Source organism: Leucoraja erinacea, chromosome 14, assembly GCF_028641065.1.
Source record: "Leucoraja erinacea ecotype New England chromosome 14, Leri_hhj_1, whole genome shotgun sequence".
In the NCBI taxonomy this organism is placed as follows: Eukaryota; Metazoa; Chordata; class Chondrichthyes; order Rajiformes; family Rajidae; genus Leucoraja; species Leucoraja erinaceus.
The window spans coordinates 27,862,569-27,879,164 of record NC_073390.1 but is presented as its reverse complement, the minus strand read 5'-3'; the positions used below and the strand labels follow the sequence as shown (position 1 = coordinate 27,879,164).

The following is a 16,596-nucleotide window of genomic DNA, read 5'->3' as shown; positions in this document are numbered from 1 at the left end:
CCAAAGAACACAATCAGTTCCTTGGTTTTGCTGGTGTTGAAGGCCAGGTTATTGGGCTGGCACCATTTGGTCAGTCGGTCGATCTCACTTCTGTGCTCTGACTCATCCCCATTAGTGATACGTCCCACAACAGTGGTACCGTCAGCGAACTTGATGATGGAGTTCGACCGGAAAGAGGTTGAGATGCAGAATGTCCAAAGGTAATGTCAGGTTCATTTCCAGTGCCCACATGAGTGAGTATAGAAACAGTAGGATGGTGCAGATAACTGGATGAGTAGAGATTGGTGCATGATGGAGGGCTTTACATTCCTGTGACATTGGGGCTAGCTCATGAGATCTTCACAGGACAGACTGCATCCTGACACACCTGGACTTGTGGACTGGTACTGTCGTGGTAGGTGTATCAGTGTGGCAGATTAAATTTAATCCTGGAAAATGTGAATTGTTACATACTGACAATGCTTGAATAAATGCAATCAATGGTTGGATCCTGTGAAGTTTTGAGACCTTGGTGTTTGTGTCCAAGGATTCCTGAAGGTGGCAGCACAGATGGATAAGGTGGTTAGATATGATGGGCCGAAAGGCAGTTTCTGTGCTGTGATCAATTGGCTTGGTGGGAAGATAGGAAACTGATTCTGCACACTGAAGGGAGAGGCACAGAAATGAAAAACAAATTATGAGAGAATTTGTAAGGCAAAGCCAAGAAAGTTCATAAAATAAAAAAAATATCAAAGCAGTTTAGCACTGAATAGTAGAGACTCACATGCCAGGGACTGAGTAAAAGGTTTGATTGGCTGCGGGGATGTGTAGATACATGGATATGTGATATTTAATTTATTAAAACATGGGCCAAAGATGGATAGTTTGGCATTCCTGGTTACAGGGATAGCAAGGGGGGGTTAAAAAAGTGTGTGGAGAGAGGGGTCAATATTAACTATCACAGCAGAGATGATATGATAGAACGATCATTACATGAGGGTTCATGGCAATGTCACCGCTGGGAACGTGTTGTAGACCAGCAATCTGTTCCAGGGAGCAAACTTAAGACAGATGCAAATACACCATGATGGTAGTAGTGTGATAATACATTTGATCTGAGTTGTAACTGAAATATGGTCTCAGTTAACTGAGATGAGGTAAGAGGATGCAGTGGTCTTTATTTTCACACAGGACAACTTTTTTAGCTGGCACTTAGTGTGCCCAAAAGGTGGAGCCAATATGGATTGAGTTTTTGTGAATTAATCGGTCATGTGTAAGGATTATAATTGTTAGAATTAGTGATCATTGTTCACTCTGCCTTACAATCACTCTCACGCGGGAGGCAGATTAAACAAGTAAACGGTTGTAGAACACATGGGAGAGAGGCATATTGGATCTGAAATTCCCTTTCAGTGAGTGGCAGGAAACTGATGCTCATGGGTGATAGATGCTTTTATGATTGAGGGCTCAGAACTGTATCCTCAGCTTTTGGTCAAATTGATTAATGTGAGGCAAAAGTAGAAATGTATCTAAACAGTTTGGAAATGATTCTAAAATTGGCCTTGTAGTTGATAATTTCAGAGTTACGCATCTCAGAAATAGGCTCTTGAGGTATCTCAGTCCACGCCGAGCATCAAAATCATGTACACACTAATAGAAACATAGAAAATAGGTGCAAGAGGAGGCCATTCGGCCCTTCAAGTCAGCACCGCCATTCATTGTGATCATGGCTGATCGTCCCCTATCAATAACCTGTGCCTGCCTTCTCCCCATATCCCTTGACTCCACTATCCCCTAGAGATCTATCTAACTCTCTTAAATCCATCCAGTGACTTGGCCTCCACTGCCCTCTGTGGCAGGGAATTCCATAAATTCACAACTCTGGGTGAAAAAGTTTTTTTCTCACCTCAGTCTTAAATGACCTCCCCTTTATTCTAAGAATAAAGAGTAGGCATGGTCAACTGGTCACCAGTCAACTGAACTGGTCACTGGTATCCAGTGATGGGATATCATAGAGAGTTACAGCATGGAAACAAACACTTCAGCCCAGCAAACCCATGCTGACCATGAAGCACCAATTTAGACCAGGCCTATTGCTAATCCCACTCTATTCTCACCATATTCTCAACTACCCACATATTCTACCATTCACCGACATATCAGGGGATGTGAGAGGAAATTGGAGCATCTGGGCAAAGAGAATATGCAACCTCCACGCAGACAGCAGCTGAGGTTATGATTGAGCCTGGGCCAGTGGTGCTGGGAAGCAGTGATTCCATTCACTGCACCTTTGGACAGCCCCCAGTACAGATCTGTGATATGCAGCCCAGTGATGGTCACTGGAATCCAGTGAATCACAATGGTGAACGAAGATCTGTGAAGAGCACTTGGCCACAGGGATCCGGTAATGGGATCTGATAAACAGAATCCAGTGTGGTTATTGAAATCCAGTGGGATATGGGGAGTGCATTCCAGTGCTAGACACTGGGATCCAGTGATGGGATCTCATAAATGAAACCAGCACTGGATACTGGGATCCAGTGATTTGAACTCCAGTGAATAGAATCTGTGCTGGTCAATGGGAGACAGAAGAAACCACAGATGCTAGAAACTTGATCAAATCACAAAGTGCTGGAGGAACTCAGAGGATCAGTCAGCATCTATGGAAGGAATAGACAGACAATGTTTTGGGCCAGGTCCCTTCTTCAGACTGTGGAGAGGCTGGAAAATGTGGGGGGGGACAATGCTTGGTAAGTGATTTTGGGGTGATATGGGGGGGGGGGGGGGGGGGGGGGTGATTGGAGAAAGTTACCAATGGCTAGCGATGAAAAGGAGACGGATATCCGATAAGGAGAGAAGAGGGGGAGTGGGGTGTAAAGCCATAGCGGTGGAAGGGGACAGAGGAAAATAGAGGGGGGGGGGGGGGGGGTTAAAATGGAATGGGGTTCTCGGGAACGGGAGATAAGTGTAGGGGGGGGGAGGGGAAATGTGGGGGGGGGGGGGGGGGGAGCAGGGTAACTGGGAGGGGGTAGATGGTGGGAGCAATGAGCTCGTCCCGGGGGTGGGTGGCAGGGTGCTGCCGACTGAGATTGCCGGTGCCCCTGGAACCGCAGCTTGCCGACAGCTCTGCATGTGACTCCGTTTCCGTTCGCACCTTCCGGAGCTGCAGCTTCGGGACAGATGGGCTCAGAGGCGACGCTGGCTCTCCCCGGGGGCGCTGCGGCTCGGGCGACCGGAGCGCGAGGGCAGCAGCACAGAGGCGCGGATTCCCGCAGCCGCACCGCACTCTCCGCACACCGCAGCCGCTCGGTGAGTGTCTGCTGCAGCGGCTCCTGCAGCGCTGGTTGACAGGTTACTCCAGGGCCTTAAAGGGACCGCGGCAACAGTGCTGGTGCGCTGAAGTCGTGTGTGTGTGTGTGTGTGTGTGTATACGGGCGGGTTAACGGACTTTAGGACCGCGCCCTTAAAGATAGGGTTTTATTGTAAGTTTACCTTGAGAGGAGCCCTGGGTGACCCTGAAATAACTGCGGGGCGGGCAAGGTGCACAGGCAATGAGCGAAAACAAAAACTGCTGGAGGAACCCGGTGGGTCGGTCAGGCAGGATCTGTGGAGGGAAGGGACAGACGGCGCTTTGGGATTGATTGATGGAGAAGAGGTAAAGAGAGGCAAAGCCTGGCAAGCGGGACAGAGCCTTGCAAGTGAGCAACGAGAGACGCTCACAGAATTTCTTCAGTATACTTCCCAGCTCTCTCCCCACTACTGCAAGTCTGATGAAGAATGTCCACTCCCTCCACCGACGCTGCCTGACCTGCTGACTTACTCCAGCAGTTTATTCCGAATCTTCCAATTCTTGTGTCTGTGCAAGTAACGAGACAGTTGACTTGTGTTTTCGAGATGCCGGCTGGGGGAGGTGGGTTGGGTCAGGGCACCCACCGGGAGAAGACCTCTCCCCTGCTTTGATTTTGACGCCGGGATCTTTCACCTCGGTCTGGAAGCCTTTGTTTAGCGTCTCGGCAGCTGGAGTATAACTCTGGGGGGGGGGAAGAAAGAGGATCCAACAGTGGCCCAGGGGCGAGAGGGACGCCGGCTCCGGCAGACGGAGGCTTCGAGGCACTTGGTGCAAGGAGAGCGGGTTACCACAGCACCCTCTCTAACGAGTTGGGTTACATCTCTGCCGAAGGTGCTGTGTGTGGGCAGTGTAAAAGTTAAGGCTGAGTGGTGTTTAATGATTTGGGATCCGGCAGGAATGTCAGCCAAAGGAACTGGGAGTCAGGGTCACAAAGTCAAAGGGGATTGGGGGCCGCCGCCTCACAGCTCCAGAGACCGGGGTTCAATCTCGACTTTGGGTGCAGTTTTCACATTCTCCATGATGTCGAGTGGATTTCCCCCGATGTCCATTGAACTTTACCCTGGCATGGGTGGGCAGTGGGGGGGGGGGGGGGGATTGACGGAGATACGAGATGAAAGATGGGCTTGGTGCCCATAAATTCATACGTTCAAGGAGCAGAATTAGACCATTCGGCCCATCAAGTTTACTCGGCTATTGAATCATGGCTGATCTATCTTTCCCTCTCAACCCCATTCTCCTGCTTTCTCTCCATATCAGCCGATACCCTTGACACTGACACTTGACACACCGCCACTAACACTCCTATTTTTCATGTTCTTTGTGGATCCTCTGGGATGGGATTCTGAACCGCTTACTTTGTCGTAGAAAGTTGCTAGGAATTAAGATTTTGTGTTAGTCCCTCACACTCAGCCCACCGTTCCCAATCCACCACCCCTCTCCCCTCGGACACCAAGAGTAGGCAGGTTGTCACGTGGGGAGGTCTAGGGCTTTGTCTGATTGATATGAACTCCTGATCTTAACTGCACAGTTTGTTACTATTGTACAAAGCAAGGAAATGTGATGTTGTGGAACAAAAGGATGGAGAAAATGAACTGGTGGATTGTTCTCACTCACCCCATGTTAGAGTTAAATCAACACTGGCAGAAGTGATTGGAAAGAATTCCAATGTCAAACCGCTCCTTGGACAGAGAAGATCCTTCTTGTGTTTGCTGTACAATCCCTTTCTGACACCTAGGCCTAATGTAAATCAAATATGTGCAGATGATGTTTACACTATGAAGCATCAACATAATTCCTGTGCATTGCACACCTGTGGGTCTCCTTCATGGTAGGTTGATGTTGGTGTCATGACAGATCTTTGTATTGTGGTTGTCGTGGTGCAGTGTGTATTATGGTGAGGTCACATTCTATGTGGTATTCAAGTGTTGGTGCCATTTAGTTTACTGTCACAAGCTATTGGGGTGATGATATTGCAGTAATGATGCAGAAACTGTATGCTTGGTAATTTTATGTAGCCAAAACTGTCACCATTGCATTCCAATACATCCAAGTGAAATGAATACATCTTCAATAGTGGAAATTCTGGGAATCTTGGATCTAAAATGACACTAGATTTATGTCATGTTTCAAATTATTCATCTGCTGCATTCCAAAATATTATTACGTAACATAATTATGTCGCATGTGAAGCAATTAATAACTAGTCTTGCCAATTCCCCCAAAACTCACTAAAATATTGCTCCTTTCGAATTATAGTGAGTTTTCCCCATTTGCAACTGTGAAATATCTCTATCCACATTATCATTTAGGATCGTAATTATAGCAGTGATTGTCTTGATATTTTCCAGTGAGAAAATATTCAGTTGATATAATTGATTCTTCCAATTTGATCTCTGTTATCGTATTGCTCTCTTCTACTCAAAGTATTGCTTTATTAGTTTTATACAAAAAGGAATCTGGGCATCATTGGAAGAATTTTTTTTTTCATTCCCAACAGCCCTTGAGAAGATAGTGGTGAGTCATGCAGCACGGAAACAGGCCCTTCATCTCAACTTGTAATAATTCCTAAGCCCACTTGCTCCACTGATCAAGATCCTGCTGTAATTTTTGATAACCATCTTCACTGTCTATTATACAACCTACTTTAGTGACATCTGCAAACTTACTAATCATGCGTTGTACATTATCATCCAAATCATTGATATGACCAATAAACTGCAATTGGCCCAGCATCAATCCCTGACTCACACCATTCACCACAGGCTTCCAGTCCAAAAAGCAACCTTCCACCATCATCCTCTGCTTTCTTCCATGAAGCCAATTTTCTATCCACTCAGCTAGCTCTCCCTGGATCTCATGCGATTTAACCTTCCAGAGTAGCCTACCATGCGGAACCTTATTGAATTCATTCATGAAGTCCATAGACAACGTTGCCCTTGTCACCCTTTTTGGTTACTTCTTCAAAAAACTCAATCAGATTAGTAAAATACAATCTCCCACATACAAAACCATGTTGACTATTCATAATCACCCACAGCCTATCAAATGCAATCTCCACCTTGAATATTGTGTGCTTTGAAAGAACCTTGTCCTACCACTTTGTTGGTTGGAAACTGGTGAACTTTGATCCAGAGATGATGAAAGAATGTTGATATATTTCCAAGTCAGAATGGTGGGTGACATTCAAGGATGTGTGATGGAGGGGTTGTTACCAAGTGTCTGCTGTCTTTTTACATTTAGCCTGGGAGGTCATGGGTTTGGTCAGAGCTTATCACAGAGGCCTTGACATATTGGTTCAGTGATAAATGACACAGTGGCAGAGGAAATTAATCTTTAAAGTGGAGGAGGGGTGTTAGCCATCGTGTTGCTTTAATCTGGAGGCTGTGGAGCTGTTTTAAGCCAAAGGTCAGTTTATTCTCACGTGTACCAAATAAGGTACAGTGAAACTTGAATTACCATACAGCCATACTTAAAAAAAAAAAAAGCAACAAGACACACAACTACATAAAAGTTAACATAAACATCCACCACAGCGGATTCCCCACATTCCTCACTGTGGTGGAAGGCAATAAAGTCTAATCTTCTTCCTCCTTTTCCTAATTGCTGCACTTCAAATAGTGTCATGGAATTATTCATCTCCATCTGAGAAGGCAGGTAGATCCTTGGGTTAACATCTCATCTCATTTGACTCACCTCAGAACTGACAGTGTTCCTCTGACAGAATGGTACTCCCTCAGTGCTCTCCCTCGCACCAGTTTCAGACTCTGATTAAATTATTGCCATATACACCAAGGTGCAATAAATTCAGTGTTCACACGAACCTCAGAGAGTGTACAATATATATATTGGAATGATAAGTGAAACAATAAACGCAATGTCAGGAGAAAAACAGGAGAATGGTGCAAGAATAAGAATACAGAGCAACATTTCTGGGAAGAGTGTGTGAAAGAGATGCTTGGTTCAGGAGTCTGATAGCAATGTGGAAGAAGCTGTTCTTAAGCCTGGTACCAACCTTTCAAGCTACAGTAATCTTTCAGTAAAGTCCATCTGACAATACAGCTGTTCCACCGTGGTGTCCCTGTGAAAGTTCTGTGCTCCCTCTGTATCTTCCCAATAATAATGTAATACTCCCGATAGTCCCTATTGTATTGCAGATCCAATATTGGGTTGCACTGCAATATTGTTTGATTGGAGCTTGGTGCTGATTTGGCAAGCAATTGACTGTGTACAATCTCTTGTCTCTTTCTAGGTGTAATCATGAGAATGGACTCTACAGGCCTGTCCTTATCCCTCATTCTTTCAGCACTTATGCTGCTTGACAGAAGAAGCAACACAGAAGCGGGTTTCGTGAGATCTCTGGAGAGCTGCAAAATGGTAGGTGTAATTCCTGTCATTGAATTCCATCTTTGTCATGGAGGTTTCATATCTGGTATCTTTAGATCAATCCTGAATTGCTGCACCATGGGCATCCCTGAGTTGATTGCCAGGCAGTAAGTTAGATGTATGACTAATATACGGCCCTGTCCCAACATACTTGAGTGAGCTATACGATGGATATTAATACCTTTGGGGCCCAAGAGGAGAGAAAAACAGTAATTGATTAGCTCAAATTGTAGTCTAATGGAGACACAAGGAAGTGCAGATGCTGGAATCGTGGGCAAAACACAATGTGCCAGAGATACTCTGTGGGTCAAGCAGCATCTGTGGAGGGAATGGACAGACGATGCTTCAGGTCGGGAGCCTTCTTCAAACTCAAGAAGACATCTTCAGTCAGAAGAAGAGTCCCGACCCAATATGTTGTCTGTCCATTCCCTCCAGAGATGCTGCCTGACCCTCTAAGTGTTTTTGCTAAGATTACATTGCACTGGCCACTCCTGTAGAGAATGTATCGTGTGAAATTAATTTGGGCTTGTGCTGAGTCAGGTTGCAATGCCTTCTGCAGTTGAACTGCAGACAGGTGTGTGCAACAGTGGCTGTAACAGCAAGAGTTCTCCATTCCCATAGCTTTCTTAACCTAACAAAAGGGATTGTTCAAATACAAGTGCCTGTAAATGTTAATGCATCCATTTCCCCAGTGCTTTTGGAAATTAAAAAAACGTTTGTTAATGCAGAAATGTGCAGTTGGGAAGATTAACTTTCTCCATACCAAGTCAGGTTAGTCGACTATTAGCACTTCAGGGGAGGAATTAATAAATGAAAGCCAAAAAAATCCTGCAGTAATATCTGAAATAAAGCAAAAAATGCTGTAAACACACGTAGCAGGTCAGACAGAGGGAGAAACAATTAGTGTTTCTGGTCCTAATGAAAGATCGTTGACCTGAAACATTAACTTTACCTCTCCCCATGCTTGCTGCCTGTTTAGCTGTTTTTAGTATTTTCTGTTGTTACTTCAGATTTCCAGCATCTGCATTCTCACTTCTTGATAATTTTACCTTTCTCCTACATTTTCTGTTCTTACTGAAGTTAAAAGAGCACCTTGCCGGGGAAGTGACTGAACGTTGAACTATATATATATAAAATGTGTGAAACCGGTGCTCGAGAGAGGTACTTAGAATCTGCCAGCTTTTGTTTAGAGTTGTGAAATGCTCAGAGCAGTGTGCTGTGCCTGCCGTTTGATCGCCTACATTTGCTCTTGATGACTGCTGCATTAAAACCCACAGAACATCCTGTTTTGACACACCCTATCATCCCTGTGGTTTTCTTTAAAATAAACCCAAACTACAGCCCCAGTGCTGTGAACATTAGAGTGAAACAGTGGTCATTGTTTGCTCTTGCTTGCAGAAGTGGGCCTTCTCCTCCTTCCATCCTTGTGGATGCTTCACATCCATTATTGTGCAATTTTTAATTCTGCCTCAGGAAAGCAATTTACAGTAATCAGAACTTCTAGAATGGGATTGTCATTAAAAAAACAAACCTCTTCGGGTTCAGATTTGCATATCTGAAGCCTGAATGCATTTTTGCTTTCCCTGCACCCGGGTAAATATCATAAATGAGCTCCAGGGGAAGCTGTAGAAGTGTATACAATTATGACACTCAAAATATAGTTGGACATATACTGTATATGGATAGGAAGAATTTAGAAGGATATGGGCTACATGCAGGCAAATGGGACTATCCAAAGACGCCAACTTGGTGGGCATGGAGGCAAAGGCTTGCTCCTGGGCAGTATAGTTCGATGACTCTAAATGTACTAAGTCTTTGTTATACAGCATGTGCAAGTACTGTATTAGTACAGACTTCCTGCAGACAACAAAAATATGTGGATGCCATACAGGACCATTCATTTGTACCCAATATAGCTCTCAAATGAAAACAAACATCCCCTATAATGTTTGAAATAAACTGGGATATGCTTGAATAAAATCATTAAAATATTTAAATATTTAAATAACTAATGGCTAGCAAAGTAAATCTTTTGAATGTATTGAACCTTATAATCAGTCATCAGTTTTGAGATCACTTTGTCCGTAATGTTACTCCCTGTTGGGAATGCATACTGTAGGGAGCTACAGACATGTGTGGTCTGGAGGCTGATAATGATTATTGCTTCAACGTGTATGTAGATTCATTTGTTGGAACTGATTCATGATGGGGTCTGGGGTTCATCCTGTGAAGACGGATCTGTAGACAGTGGAGTAGCAGAGAATAAGGACTGAGTGTATAGCACCCCAGGATTATTTATCAAGATGCCTTACTTCGCAAGGTTATCAATATTTGATAATCTGCATGCACGGCGATCGTTTCGCTGAACGCCTCCGCTAAGTTTGCATAAACCAACCTGATCTCCCGATTGCTAAACACTTTACTCCCCCTCCCCTTCCCACACTGACCTTTATGTCCTGGGCCTCCTCCATTGTCGGAGTGAGGCCCGGTGCAAATTAGAGGAATAACACCTCATATTTTGCTTGGGCAGCTTACACCCCAGCGGTATGAATATTGACTTCTCTAATTTTAAGTAACCGTTGCTTTCCCCTCTCTCTCCATCCCTTCCCTTTCCCAGTTCTCCGACCAGTCTGACTGTCTCCATGATTACATTGTATCTCTGTTTGTTTTGTTGCCACCTTCTTGTAACAAACTAAAATGGTCTGTTCTACATTTCCCTTGATCTGCATCTCTTTTGATCTCTTACACTTTCTTATCTCTGGAACTCCGTCTCCCCTGACGCTCAGTCTGAGGAAGGGTCTCGACCCGAAACGTCACACATTCCTTCTATCCAGAGATGCTGCCTGTCCCGCTGAGTTACTCCAGCATTTTGTGTCTATCAATGTTACCCATTCCTTGGATTAATTTCGTGCTAATGGGACACACCCCTCAAATTAACCAGGTCTCACTGTGGGAACGTTGGATCCAGCTGCCTGGGCAATTCTCCCCCATTGCCATCAGAAGCAAAGAGAAAGGGCATTTTTCTTTGCATAGAGTGGAGGAGGCTGAGCAGGGAACTAACTGAGGTATACAAAGTAAAAGCAGCATAGACAAGGTGGATGGTAGGAAATATCTTCCTCTAACAGAGGTTCAAAAGCTGGAGGACAAAAGGTTAGGATGTAAAGCTAGAGGTTTTGAGTGATCTGAGGAAAGAAGTCTTTCTCCCAGAGGGTGATTGAAATCTGGAATCGACTGCCTAAGTTAATGGAAGAGGCAGGTACCTTCACATAAGCACTAGAATTGCAAAGACATAAAATAGATCAAGTGCTGATAAATGAGATTAGCTAGATGGATACAATGACCAGCAGGCATATGTTGGGCTGAAGGGCCTGTGTCAGTGCTGCATAATTCTCTGAGTCTGATAATGATCATACAAGCTGTAGATTGCAAGAACGTTTCAAGGTCAGTTTATTGTCACATGTACCAATTAAGGTACAGTGAAACTTGAGTTACCATGCAGCCATACTAAGTGAAAAGCAACAAGCCACATAACCACATAAAAGTTAACATAAATATTCACCACAGTGGATTCCACATTCCTCACTGTGATGGAAGGCAATAAAGTTCAATCTTCTTCCTTTTTGTTCTCCTGTGGTCGGGGCTGTCAAACCATCTGGTCTGGGTGATCAAAGCCCCCGCAGCCAATGATCAAAGCCCCCGTCGGGGTGATTGAAACTCCTGTGTCGGGTGGTTGAAACTCTCCGCGGCATGGAGCTCCCGAGTCGGCCTCTTCATACCAGAGATCGCGGGCTTCACGAGGTTAAAGTCCACAGGTCCCACGGTTGGGGCTTCATTCCCCGACAAAGGGATCGCAAGCTCCACAATGTTAAAGTCCCACAGACTCCTGCAGCTTGGAACGCCCATTGGTCTCCAGAAAAGGCTGCCAACTCCACGTTGTGGCGACGGAGATACGATACGGAAAATAATCGCATCTCCGTCGAGGCAAGAGATTGAAAAAAAAGTTTCCCCCAACCCCCACATAAAACAAACCAAGGAACACGAAAACATACTTTTTAACACACACAAAAAATAACAAAAAGAAGAAAGGACAGACATACTGTTGGCGAGGCGGCCACTGCTGGTGGCACCACCTGGTGTTACAAATATTACAAGGTCAACATGGGGCTTGGGATCGGGGATGAAGATAAATGCTTTTTGAACCAAATGAGTCATTATGATATAAAAAGTGCTGCTGAAAGTGTAATTTTTATAAATTCGGTGGTAACCTTAAAAGGAGAAGTGGGTAAAGACTGGGGAAGGGAATACGCCATTTCATTTTAATCTTAGCATATCAAGAGGGGGCCTGACTGACAAATTCACAAATCTTTGAAGATAGCACAAGATGGTTAATGGGCAACAATCCTTGGCTTTGTACATGGGTTTTGCATAGAAAAACGTGACAATTATAAATCAACTGCAGCATTATGTACTGTTCCTGATCTGCCTCCAGTGAGGATGTCAGGGTCCAGGAGAGAGTACAAGTTTACCATGGATGAGAGAGTTCAATTGTGTTGCTGAGGTGGAGATGCACGGTCTGCGCTCTTTAAGGCAGGGCAAGTTAAGGTGACATGGCAATGTAGTTATTTGAAAAGATATGGAGGAAATGTTCCCCCTGGTAAGTCATCATTCTCTGACATTTCCACCACCTTCAAATGATCCCACCACCAGCCACATCTCTCCTCCCCAGATACTTCCCTCTGCAACCACAGGGACCCCAAAAGGCCTTCCAGGTGAGACAACGTTCACGTACACCTCCGCTAACCTTATCCACCACAGTTGGTGTTCCTGATGTGGCCTCCTTTCCAATAACATTGACAAGACCAAGCGTAGACTAGGAGACTGATTCACCGAACACTTGTTCCTGATCCACTGAGGCCTGCTGGATCTCCAAACTGCTAATCATTTTAACTTCTCTTCCCGTTCCCATGCTAACATTTCAGTAATCCCATACTGACCTGTTCAGGCCACATGCAAACTGAAGGAACAACACCTAATATTTCACTTGGGTAGCATACAGCCTAATAGTATGAACATTGAATTCTTCAATTGCAGGCCTGGAATATGGGATTAATTGTTTAGAGCCCCTTGGGTATGATGGAGAGAGTGGTTCTCTCTACATTGCATCATGGGAAGTTTCTGTGGTAACTGAATGTTGACGCCATTTGTGTTGTAGATTGGAACAATGGCATTCTGTCAAGGAGAGAAGTTGGATCGTGTGCCAGCAAACCTGCCCGTCAGAACAGAAGAGCTACTTCTTAATGAAAATATCATCAGAGCAATCAACAACGGATCATTTTCTATGTACAAAAGTCTGCACACGCTGAACCTGAGTGGGAATCAGATTGAGGTTATTGAGTCTGGTGCCTTTGGATACAACGGGAATCTGGAAGATTTAAATCTAAAGAACAACCGTATTGATTTAACTTATTCAGAAACTCATTTGGCACTAAGAACTCTCTCAGCTCTAACGAGGTTGGATTTATCTGAGAATAGACTAAATGAAGACATGACAAGTTATATAGTGCAAAACCTGACCACGATGGAATATCTATCCCTGGCCAAAAATTTCATAATGAGATTGGAACCTAGCACTCTTGAAGGTCTTGTCCATCTTCAAGAACTGAACTTGGAGTACAATCACATCTACGAAATTGAAAGTGGGACGTTTGAAGGTTTAGGAAGATTGACCAGGTTGAACCTCGCTCACAACCACATTCCATGTATTGTAGATTTCAGTTTGTACCAGGTAAAAACATTAAACATCAGTCACAATGCTGTTGAGCTGTTTTTAGCCAGAGAAATTGAGATTGAATTTCAGTTGGAAACTCTGGACCTGTCCCATAATAAACTGCTGTTTTTCCCACTCTTACCCAAATGCAACAAACTCAAGTCACTGTTGCTTGCAGACAATGAGATGAGCTTTTACAGTGATCTGATGAATGACTCATCCACTGAAGTCCAATTCATCCAAATCGTTGGGAATGTGACCAACATCACCACTGTGAATCTTTGGGACGAGGTAATTTCTGTAAGCTTGCCAGAGTTGGAAGTTCTGGATATGAGCAGGAATTCATTTCGGTATCTTCCTCAAGGATTCCTACGGGGAATGACAGCATTATCTACTCTGCAGCTCAACCAGAACTGCTTGCAAACATTCTCTCTAATGGAGGACGAGCCTCTTCTCTTCCTTCAGCTGATGGATCTCAGCCAAAACAGATTAGCAAATCTAAATGTCAGTGTTAACAGGATGGAGAAACTGAATCACTTTAACATCAGCTTCAATGAATTACAGTCAGTGCCTTCTGATCTCTTCACTAAGATGCCACAGGTGGCAACAGTGGATCTCAGTCACAACAATGTATCTATTTGTGCCTACCCTTTCAAACACGAGAAAAGGACTTTAAACGGAGGTTGTGTTGGGCTGGCAAACATTAAGTCATTGAAACACCTGTATCTTGCCAGTTGTGGACTGGAGACTGTACCAGCCAATGCATTTGTTGGCACACCATTAACACATTTAGATCTATCATCCAACACTGGCATCAGATTGGAGACAAGTACTTTTCAAGATGTGTCTGAATCACTGCAGTTCCTATTTCTCAGCAACAATGGATTAACATCTAAGCAGTTAGACGTTGGCCTACGAGTGGCTTTCAGACACCTAAGCAGCTTGGACTTATCCGAAAATGTCTTAACAAGTCTTCATCCTGTATTGAAAACCCTTCCCCTGAAATGGTTGGATTTGCGTAAGAACCAATTGTCGACTCTTCGGCAAGATGTACTGCGGAGTCTTCTACACAATCTAGAGGGCATACTCCTGAGCGGTAATGCCTTTGACTGTTGCCAGCTGAGCTGGTGGACCTCTTTGACCAATGCCAAGTCACTAATTATTCTTGATATATCCAAGGTCACTTGCAACAGCTCTGTCAGACTAGTTGACCTACACAGAATTTCCCACTTTACCAAAATTCACTGCAGATTTGATAACACTGTTTTAAAATATTTGTTGCTGTTGCTGCCAACTCTTGTGTTCATTATAACTGTAAGTGTGATGGTTTTCCTCTCTTTAAATTCCAAGTTGTTGCCTAAATATGTGAAAGCCAGATGCAAAATGGGAACTGAGTATTAGCCGGAATCCTCTTGGGTCACGCCAGCACTTGTCCCAGTTCTCGAAACGCACTGGTGACTGGCGCGGCACCTACCTCAAAGGGGCAACGTTTACAGTGCTGAGCTGATGAACAGAATGAGTCTCTCCAAAGGCACTAATAATAAAGACAGCCAGCTGCTCTGTATCAGCAAGGCGGGCAAGTTGTATCAGCATAGCGGGCATGCTGGACAGCTATTGCTGTGATTACTGCATTCACTACTGACCGAAACTGGATGTATCTATGAACATGCACAAAAGCTTTGCATAATATTTATAATAATTATTAAGATATATATTCTACTGTACAGAATACGTAAACATGAAAAGTAGGCATTATGGACAATGAGTATTTTTGTAAATTAAAAGTGAAACATAAAAACAAAAGATGCTTTGAACTTTGAGTGGTATTTTGTCATGAAGGGTCATACAGTGCTCAAACAAGCCGTGTCTATGCTGATCTTTATAACCATCTATACTGATCTCATTTATCCATATTTGTTCCATAGCCTTAAATGCCTTGATGGTTCGAATGCCTATCTAGTTGCTTTATAAATAGCATGAACGTATCTCCCCCAACCACATCTTTGGGAGCGGGTCCAGATTCCAACCACTGTTTTAAAAAGATCGTCGTCAGATCCCCTCAAACTTCCTACGTTTCACTTTAAAGCTATGCCCTCTAATCGTGGACACTCCCATTGCCCAGGCAGTGTTTCCTATAAATACTGGTCAGTGAAACACTTCTTCAGTCTGACCATTATTGGTCTGACTTGTTCTACATTAACTGAAAAGGTTAATAAATTATGATAATGGAACTTGCATCTATATCCACCATTCCTGCCGGACATCTGCTAAAGTTCTATCGTATCATATCGTATTCTCCATTTGTAGCTTTTTTTAATATATTGCACTGTTAGGTGAAGCATCTGAGTGTGAATGAGCCATCAAGATATGTTCTAAGCTCCTGGACTTTCAAGAGAGGTTAAGTAGGTTAGGTTGCGTTCATTGGAAGCCATGATCATATTAAATAATGCGCAGACTAGAAGTGCCTGATGCCTACTCTTGCTCCTATTTTCTTGAGGTCTAGTGTATGTTGAAGAAGCATTTAGACATGCATTTAAGTGGAAGATATGTAGAAATTTCTTCTCATAGAGGTTGGTGAATTTCTGAAATTCCTTACACACACCTGGATGATTCAGGGAAGTGGAGTGAGGTAAATGTTTGTAAGATTGGGGATTAATAACTCTGGGAAACTGGCACAGAGGAGGAGGCAAGCCCTGGGGTAGAACGGTCATGATCATATTGAATGGCAGGGTGGGCTTGAGGGACCAAGCGGCTTACTCCTGCTTCTATTTTTTTTGTGTCCTGTTGCTGTGTTCTGCTTTGGACTGACACATCCTTCCCATTGGGAAAAAGGATCCATCGAAAGAGGACCTATTTCCCCAGTAGTTTGGTGCACACTCAAAATGCTGAGAAAGAAAGGCGGGTATGGAATCCACTCTCACTTTGTCTTCATAGGATGTGAGTTGAGGTTTGGTTTAGTTTAGTTTAGAGATATCGCAAGGAAACAGGCTCTTTGGCCCAACGAGTCCATGCCGACTGGTGATCCCTATACACTAACGCTATTGTACACTCTAGGGACAAATTACAATATTTACCAAATTTTGGAATGTGGGAGAAAACTGGTGCGCCTAGGGAAAAA

General features: G+C 44.0%; 1 protein-coding gene across 1 annotated transcript; it reads left to right on the top strand.

Moving 5' to 3' along the window:
* The first annotated feature begins 3,106 nt into the window (after nt 1-3,106).
* LOC129703455 (transforming growth factor beta activator LRRC33-like) lies at nt 3,107-15,262 on the top strand. The gene is made up of 3 exons (XM_055645929.1): nt 3,107-3,288; nt 7,578-7,702; nt 12,924-15,262. Exons 2-3 carry the CDS (start codon nt 7,586-7,588, stop codon nt 14,877-14,879), a joined length of 2,073 nt encoding a protein of 690 aa, XP_055501904.1. The 5' UTR covers nt 3,107-3,288; nt 7,578-7,585; the 3' UTR covers nt 14,880-15,262.
* The last annotated feature ends 1,334 nt before the right edge of the window (nt 15,263-16,596 follow it).